General features: G+C 40.6%; 1 protein-coding gene across 1 annotated transcript in view; it reads left to right on the top strand.

The window, feature by feature from the left end:
* Nucleotides 1–6,078: 6,078 nt before the first annotated feature.
* The window catches only part of ces3 (carboxylesterase 3), a gene marked incomplete in the record, with an annotated part of 11,971 nt that continues 8,414 nt past the window's right edge, over nucleotides 6,079–9,635 (top strand). Inside the window, 3 exon segments of the mRNA XM_037682596.1 lie at nucleotides 6,079–6,290; nucleotides 8,749–8,950; nucleotides 9,035–9,177. Coding sequence (XP_037538524.1) covers nucleotides 6,224–6,290; nucleotides 8,749–8,950; nucleotides 9,035–9,177 — 412 coding nt within the window.

Here is a 9,635-nt window from a genome sequence, read left to right on the forward strand (position 1 = left end):
GATAGATAGATAGATAGATAGATAGATAGATAGATAGATAGATTTCTTCAGAGGAGTGTTTTGGTTCTGGGGTGCAGTGAAACTGTTGCTTAGAACTGAAATAGTTTAGTTTATTTAACTATTGTTTGAAGGTTTTCTTTCTAACTTTTATTTCTGTAAAGTATTTATCTTAACAAACTGTGACCAGAACATCACAGTCAGTGTGTCAGTAGGCCCTCTGTGCAGGGATTTGAACCTGTAACCTGCTGTTGCCAGAGAATGAAGCGCGACTCCCTGCTGCCATCTACTGGACTCTTTAAGAACAGCACGAGTCTCAGATCGCGTGTTCCGGAACTGTCAATCAAATATGATTTATGATCAATAAAACTAAACTTTAGAATAGAGCAGAATACATGGAGTCTCATCCTGGTTCTGTTGGACTCTGGTCCGGTTTGTGTGCTGTTTGTTTCTTGAAGGCAAGTTTAATCATTCTCTGTTCTCATCTTGAAAACTGTCTTAATCACCAGTAAAGACACTTCCTGCTGATGGGATGAAGACGAGGTCACTTCCTGTTCCTGCTCCTTCCCCTGCAGCCTCTCATCATCAGTGTTTCTTTGGACCAGAACCAAAGTGGCATTCCAGCATGGTGTTCTGGTCCGAAGCTGACTCGGTCTGCAGAGCACAGCTGGAACCTGGTTTGTTCTCTCTGATCTCCATGATGGTTTCCTTCAGATCATCCCTCTCAGTTTGTTCACAAACATCTCCTCCTGTTTCTGTCCTGCTGCTTCTCATTTCCTGTTCCCAGTTTTATGTCCGGAGGTTTTGATGTCTTCCTGGGTCGACCTGCATGTCTTACTCATTTTGATGTCAAACTTCACTTCCTGTTTGTTGAGCTTCTTGGGCAAGTTTAAAAATTCTTCTGTTGTTTTACAAATCTTTTTATTTTTATTGTTATCACAGATTAATAAAAAATCCTGCAGGGCTGTGTGTTCAGGCCAGCCCTATTCATCCAGGACTGTGTCTTCTCAACACTTCAGTGAAGACAACATGATGATGGGTCTCATTGTTGACAAGACGAGATGTGTAACAGGCAGCAAGTCCAACATATGGTGGGGTGAAGACAACCTGCTCAACATCACCTTAACCAGAGGGATCATCAGGAGAACCGCACAGTCACTGCACCACATCAGCAGTGTGGAGGTGGACTGAGGGTGGACTCAGTCACTGGGACTCACATCATCGAGGACCTGACATGGACCTAAACCCCTCCAACCTGGTGAGAAGACCCAGTGGAGGACATTGTCTTGGCCTGGCTCCTCAGCTGCTGTACGGGAGCATCATAGAGAGCATCGTCTGGCAAGGCTGGAGGACAGCAGAGGACAGAAGACTTTTGTCCCAGCTGGTGAAGACTGCTCAGAGGATTGTGGGAGCTGAGATCCTGGACTTGGATGTTGATCATATGAAGGGGAGAACATGGTTCCTCTGTGAGGACAACAGTCACACAGGTCATTCTATGTTTGTCTCTCTGCTGTCAGGGATGAGGTACTGGACCACCAGGACTCAGACCTACAAGAGCCCAACAGGACTTGGACCAGTAGGAGACTACCAGGACTCTGACCATCTGGACAACAAAACCAAATGTGTTTGTCTGTTAAACCTGTGTTGTTGTTGTTGTTGTTGGTTTTTTCTGATTTACTGCTCTCTCTGTGACGCTCCTTCAAAGGTAAATCCTGTAAAATATTTGTTCTCTTCATGCTGTGGACTTCCTGTTACTTCACTGGACTTTCAGGTCATTAATACAAACTCCGTGTTGTTTATTTTCTCCTGCACTCGTTCATATTTCTATGAATATAAAAATGATCCGTGCCGTGGATTCATCCTCAGCACAGTGCTGGTACACAACTTCAGTATATTTTTTATTTTAGTTGTTTTTTATAGAACTTCTGTATATGTGGGCAATGATGGTGCAGAGGCAGACCAGCTGACTCAGGACCCAAAAGTCCCGGGTTCAATCCCCAGTCATTGCACACACTATCCCCAATTAATTTGCTCCCCAGGCGCTCTCGATAGCTGCCCACTGCACCACCTGGGGGTGGATGGGCCAAATGCAGAGAGCTGATTTCACCTTTGTATGGGAACATACAATGATAACACACATTATTATTGTATTATCTGTAAATCTGCATGAATGTGCACTTTACATATTGTTTCATGACTGGAAGACACCAGCAGTTTGTCAAAAATTTATTTGTGTTTTTCCAAAAACTTGATTCTGATGCACGTTCTTAAATAGAGTGTACGGTGGCCCAGAGGTGCCAAACACAAGAACAAAACCAAAAAAAAAAAAAACATATTGGAGAACCTTAAAACCAAACTAAAACATTTTCTAAATACACATCATGATTACACATCAGTGACAAACAAACAGTAAATTGATGTTTCAAATAAACAGCAATGCATTTTATGAAAATTTGTAAACAGAAATGCAGTAAACAATTTTAGAGCTTTTTTATATACATGTATTTTCCAGGTTAATTTTTTTTTTTTTTTTTTTTTTTTTTTACAGTAAATCTGTTAGTTTGCCACCCTCTGCTGGTGGACCATGGTGCCAAATGAAGTCAATAAAAGGTGAAAGAAACAAAATCATCAGAATGTGAACTCTTGTCAAATTAATTAAACAAGAAACTACTTCAAATATCGATCTGTGCACTTTCTAAAAGATGTTGGGGAGTTTATAAAATAGGCTTGATGTTAAAATAGGATGCAATTTGTGTTTTAATTAAAAATAGTAATTATACAAAGAACTTATAATGTTAAAATATTAACGTTGAACTTATTTGTCAAAGGCTGCTCCTGTCTTCCTGCTGATCGACAGTCCCTCTCCCTCCTGGGGGTCTTCAGGGTCTTTGTCTGCCTGGATCTCAGAGGGATGTTAGGGTCACCAGCATGATGGTGTGAATGTGAGTTAAACGGACTGGGAGTCAGGTTTTAAAGCTGCTTTTAGAAAGTTAAAATCTGACACCTCTGTTTAAAGTATACTTTTCTCGTTTCATGTAAATGGCTTCCTTCTTGGTTTCCTTCCTAAACAGTTTTTGCAGGACAACGTCATCAGCAAAAAGCAGAGTCCAGCCCTCAACCCTGAGGGGAACCCAAACAACTGCAGGAAAAACATAAAACACCGAACAAATGAAGTTTCAGATGCTTGTAGCTCAAATGTCTCCCCTTCACATCGAGCAGAAGAAGGTCCACTGGCCAGCATTCCCTTTGGATTTTTAGATAAGGTTTCTGAGTCAGAGGGATGTTAAATTATTCTTCCAACATGTGCCAACACAAGTTCAAGGGGCTGTTTGTTCTCCTCTGTGGAACATGATGTTTTCAGCCGATTATCGAAAGACAAACAGACATCGCTCCCAAAGCTGACCTTTGGCTCAGAGCTGCTCTGGGTTTAAACCATCAAATTACAATTCTGTAAAGATTACAGGCTGTTTCTGACAATAAGCGGCACTAACTCCGCTGTTTTCAGTCTTTTTTTTAGCTTTTTGGTTTTTAGAATAACAGGAAGGAACAAAATCAGAGAGACATACCTGCAACAGGAAAGAAACTAACCATTAATGGTAGCAGGGACTCTAATCTAACATGTAATCTATAAAAACATGGAGAGGAGAGAAACTAAATCCAGATCTGTAATATAAGATGGAGCCAGATTGTTGAGAGCTTTGTGTGTTAGAAGTAAGATTTTAAATTTTATTCTGAATTTGACAGGGAGCCAATGAAGAGAAGCTAAAACTGGAGAGATCTCTCCTACTAACTTTCATTAAAACTCTGGCAGCAGCATTTTGTATCAACTGAAGACTTTTAAAATAAGTTTTTGGACACCCAGATAACAAATCATTGCAGTAGTCCAGCCTAGACATGACAAATGCATGAGCCAGTTTTCCTGCATCATTTATGCACAAGATGTTTCTTGTTTTAGTGATATTACACAGGTGGAGGAAAGCGGTCCTGCAACTTTTTTAATGTGGGGGTTAAAAGACATCCTGATCAAAAATAACACCAAGGTGTTTAACATTAGAATTGGAGGCCAGATTAATGCCATCCAGGCTGCAAACTTCATTCCTAAGATGCTCAGGTCCAATAACCAGAACCTCTGTCTTGTGAGAAGGCGGCACATTTTTGGAAGCTTTGTTTAATCTGAGCAGGAAGAACTGGTTTTGTCTTGTCTTTGCCCTAAAATGTGAAAAGTCCAGCTGATGGTGTTATAGAGAATATCTTGAAGGAGAACTATCACGTTAGGGAGAAAGACTCCAATTAACACAAGTTTTCTAGGAAGTAAAATTGTGATAATCAGTTTATAGGGAAGGAATAGTGGAAAGGAAAATAATGGGAGAGATGGTGGCACCAATGTAAGAAGGAACTTGAAAACCTATTTTGTTTTAATAATTACATGCAGATTGATAAAACTGACAAAAACTGTGTTTTGTTTTGTTTTTGGTGCCACCTGCATCATGAAGGACCCCACTCATCCAGCAAGCCCACTTTTTGCCCCACTTTCCTCAGGAAGGAGGTTAAGGAGCATTAAGTGTCAAACCACTAGACTGAGGAACAGCTTCTACCCTGAGGCTGTTCGACTCATGAATCTCTAACCAGGATTATCACTGTGAAGAATCACATCATGTTACTGTGTTCATTCGTACTCATTACACAGACTCGTGTGCGTGCTGCTGTTCGGTGTATTGTTTTTATGCTATTTTATGCTACTAGTGCTTAGTGTATTTTTATTCATGTTTTCTTAGTTCATATCTTTGATCTTATTACTGTTTTTCTTTTACACTTTAATACTTTTGTTGGATGTAACTGGGACACTGTGTACATAATTTTGTTCCACCACATGTACCACATGTGGTGCGTATGACAAAGAAACTTGAATCCTTGGCACAGTGTAATTTAATGTTGTGAAGGCTGCACGATGCCATGTCATTTTTATAGGTCTATCATTAAATCAGAAACATGTAAAATGTCCCCCTAAATTCACTGTTGGTGGACATTAAAATGTCACTTGTTCACTGGGTAAAGTTGGTATTCTTATTTTTATTTTTGTCATTTCCACCATTGCTTAGCACAATGACATGTTATGTTACAAATAAAAATAAAAGAAATAAAAGTGAAGTGCAGTGCACCCCTAAAGTCATGGTTTGTGATCAGTTGTGTCACATTGATTTCATTTTCTTAGCCATAGTGAGTTTAAAACAGGACGATGCATATAAACTACTTGAAAGAGGAATCTGTCTCCTAAAGTTATTGAATCAAGTGTTTACATATGTAGGTAAACGTAGATGTTTAACAAACTGTTAAATTACACCAGAACACAGGAAATGGCATCTACTTTATTCAAAATTTTATGGGGCAGGACCCCCAGACCCCCACCAGTGTGTTTCCCCCCCACACCCCCACCCTCACACACACATATGGCTTCTGATGCCAATGGTCTTGTCTGAACTTAAAAGCAGAAAATTAAGGGTCATTCAGGTTTTTATATCTTTAAGACATGCATGTAATCTAAGTAACTGAATGGATTCACATGGATAAATATAACTGTGTATCATCAGCATAACAATGAAGATTTATCCCATGCTGTTTAATAACTTTACCTAATGGAAGCATACATAAAGTAAATAGTATTGGTCCAAGCACTGAACCCTGAGGAACTCCATGACTAACTTTGGTGTATGAAGAAGATTCATTATTTACATTTACATAATGTATCGAATGATATAAAACATTTTGGAGCCGTGGTCTCAACAAAACATCCTCCTTCTCTGAAGGAATGTTTAGATTGATTGAATCAAATCTCGGCGTCACACTGACTCTGTTCTGACTCTCAAAGACAAGACATTCATCAGCTGTCGAAATACTTTGGACTCTTACAAAAGCGTGTGTGTGCGTATGTGTGTGTGTGTGTGTATAGTAGAAACAGTTTTTGTTGCATTGAGCTGAAGTGTTCAAAGAGGAGGATAAGCTCCTTTTTGACTCAGCGGTCAGAGTCCTGTATGGAGGTTAAATCAATGGAATCTATATTATGTAGCTGCAGGCGTCACACACTGGCCTTTGTATGTGTGTGTGTGTGTGTGTGTGTGTGTGTGTGTGTGTAACGGAGGTTCTGGATGGGCGGTGTAAGTTGGAGATCCACAGAGATATTTCTCATAAAACTGACTAATTCCTTGTTCTTTGGTTGAGGCTGGTCAGGATGAGGACAGTGCTGTTTGTTGTTGTCCTGCTGCCTACGCTGATGGTGAGAACCCATCCAACACCAGGTGAGAAAAGACTTCAGTCAACTCTTCATCCAGCAGGAGGAAGCAGGAACTTCCAGACATTTAACTCCAAGAAAACCAACGCACAGTTTCTCCTCGTCGGGAGCTGCAGACCAGACCACGTGGAGCCTCACTGTAGCTTTATGGTGTTTGTTTACATGAAAATTCAAATATTATTTTTAGGTTTGAAACTCATAAATGTCAAGAAGTGATCGTTAAAACATTACAGTGCACGAACTGACTGGTTTCCAGCCGCTGTTTGTGGTTTTCAGACAAAAAGTGACGCAGCAGAGCCAAACTCCCAGCAAACCGACTGCACTCAGTTTAGTTTCAGATTATTAGATACCTGGTGAACTCTGGTGGTTCTGCTGTCTTCAGAAGCTTTTGCGCTCACAGAACTTCATTTGTCTGCAAATCAGAATACCAATAGGTTCTGTTCAACTGATTAGAAGCCGAGCCGGAGACCTGCCAACTACTGCAGGGTTCAAACTTTGATTAAAACATCAGTCTGTAACAGTGTTGCAACGCTAAATGACCTTTTGAAAATTACTAATGCTCAAAGTCAGGATTTTGGCCTGCATTGTCTATAAAGTTTCATGCCTACTTTCTAATTGTCTTTTTTGTAATTTATGTACATTTTATTATCACTGGCCTCCTTGTCTGATGTAAAATATTTGGAAATCATTCTTAAGTTTAATGTTTGATCTTTGAGTTCACGCTCGTCAATGGTTCCACACACTGAGTGTTACATCCATTCATGTTTCAGCTGCTCTGCACTCATTCAATTTCCTCTGTATACTAATGCTAATTGATAATGATAACATTGGATAAATAAATATCCTTTCATCATCTGCTTACTCAAATAAGCCACTTTGAGGAAGATTTTTAACCGGTCTTTTACTTGCAGGGGTAGACGATCACAAAAACAGGCTTTCACAGATGTACAAAGTCACATGCTTATAGCCTCGTCAGGGAGAATCTACGCCGGACAGTGAGGCAGGAAGTGTTTTTATAATCCAAGATGACCTCGGCTTCACAGCTTACAGGCTCGGAGCCGTCCTTGGAGTTTATCGTAAATTTTTATCTAAATTCCCTTGACAGCTAATTTCACTATTGTTCATTCTACTACAGCTAATGCTATCAAGGCTAATTCCACTAATATTCTTTTGTACCACTGCTGTTGTTAATTTGACTAGTGCAAATTCTACTAAAGCTAATGCTAATTCTATTTATGCTAATTCCACTACAACTAATGTTATTTCTACTAATGTTAAATTCCACTGATGCTAATGCTAATTCTTATAGTGCTAATACCACACCAGCTTATTGTAATTCTAAAATCACTATTATTAGCTACTTTTAGCATTTGGCTAGAGTTTGCTTCTTTCGACTAGCATTTTGCTTGTGTTTTTCTACCTTCAGCTGCTGCTCCACCGCCCATTTGTTTTTGTTTTGGTTTTAATTATTCTGCTGCTCCTTTCGGCTTCTGCTCTCTCTTTGGTGTCTACTTAGATTTATTTGGTGTTTTTATCTTGCCTGCCACAGGGACTGCAGTTTGAAATTAGCTGAAAGCTATAATCTGGTACAAAACATCTTTACTCAAATGGAGTTTAATGTTTTTTTTTTCTTCTGTTCATGGTTCAGGATAAACAAATAAAGATAAAAATAAATATTGATTTAATCTAAAAGCTCAGTTTCAGCTTTTTGAACAGATGTCAGCAGTTATTCAGCATTCATCTTACTTTTCACAGGAAATGCTTTTTGTCTTTCTTAATTTTATTATTTTTTAAATAATCTACTTTTTTTTCATTCAGCTCAGCGTCATTTAAAATGTAATTTATTTAAAATACATGTAAACATTTCTTTTTGTTTATTTTTACTGATGCAAGTGTTCCTCATGAACACATTGCAACATTTTCAGTTTCAGCTAACGTGCACGTCCCCAGAAGCTTTAGCAGCTTAAAGTAAAATCAGGCGGTGTTCAGCCTCATTAAGCTGCTTCACGTCTCACTGCTGGAAGGCATCGAGCTCCTGAGCACTTCAGGTTGGCCGATAAAAGATGAGCGCAGCAGAAAACAAATCAAATAGACAATCAGTCTCCTGTCTGACTGGTGGGTTTATCTGCACAAAGAAATCCAACTGGGCTGCACCTGAAGGCATCACTCCGACACCTATGGGTTATAAGTAGAAACATTTCCTGAGCATCTGCAGAACCAGACCAACCCAATTTTTAGGAGTTAAAGTGATCCAAATTCATCATGTGTCATTAAAGCCTCACATTTCCTACAGTCCATGAACAGACGCTGATGCGTTCAGAAGTTATAGGAATAAACGGTTCTGGGTTTTTTATGGGGCACATCTTATGTAAGAACAAACAAGTTGAACACCCAAAAACATACCTGTTGAATAATTATGAACCTCAGACCACCTGAGTTCTGACTCTCCACCTCCCTGTCGTCAGCGGGGGGTCAAGACCTCGTGGTGTCACTGAGAAATGGACCAATCAGAGGGGACTATTTGACTGTGAAGGGCACAGAGAGGAGGGTGAGGCAGTATCTGGGGGTCCCCTTCGCCCGAGCCCCTGTAGGGCCACTCCGCCTGGCCGCCCCACAGAGTGCTGAGCCCTGGGAGGGGGAGAGAAACTGCACCCGCCAACCCCCCATGTAAGACCCCCAAACCACCAAAACACACGTCCCTCTGAATGAAGCGTCACCCACCTCCTGTCCTGGTTCTTCATCTGTTTTCAGGTGTATCCAGGATCCAGAGTTGCTGATGAATGTTTCTCGGATCATGTCCATTTACTTCACCCCCCCGGAGGTCTCAGAGGACTGCCTGTACCTGAACGTGTACACCCCAGCCGAGGCGAAGCAAGGAGACAAACTGCCTGTGAGTCAACGTGATGGCAGCGGCTTCGAACGCCGCTCACAGGAACGTTAATGTTCTGTTCTGCCGAGGTGTTGGGTCAGAACGGACTCCGTTCAGTTTTCAGATGTGCAACAAATAATTATTTTCAGGTTTTGTCCAAAATCTTGTCACACTGATCGATGAAGAAGTCTCAAAACAACGACAAAAGTTAATCTGGTTCTACGAGCACTAGATAGAACCTGAACATGACTCCAGCACCCCCACAGAATCCCCAGAGACCTGTTCAGTCTCCTGCCCGCTAACAAAAGTGCTGTAAGAGTTTTACAGACCCAGATCCACTGAGCAAGATCTTACATAAACCCAGATCCATTGATCATGAGCCAGATTTTACATAAACCCAGATCCACTGACCTTGAGCCAGATCCTACATAGACCTAGATACACTGACCCTGAGCCAGCTCCTACATAGATCCATTTCCACTG

Source organism: Nematolebias whitei, chromosome 10 (genome assembly GCF_014905685.2).
Source record: "Nematolebias whitei isolate Nwh7 chromosome 10, NemWhi1, whole genome shotgun sequence".
Lineage (NCBI taxonomy): Eukaryota > Metazoa > Chordata > Actinopteri > Cyprinodontiformes > Rivulidae > Nematolebias > Nematolebias whitei.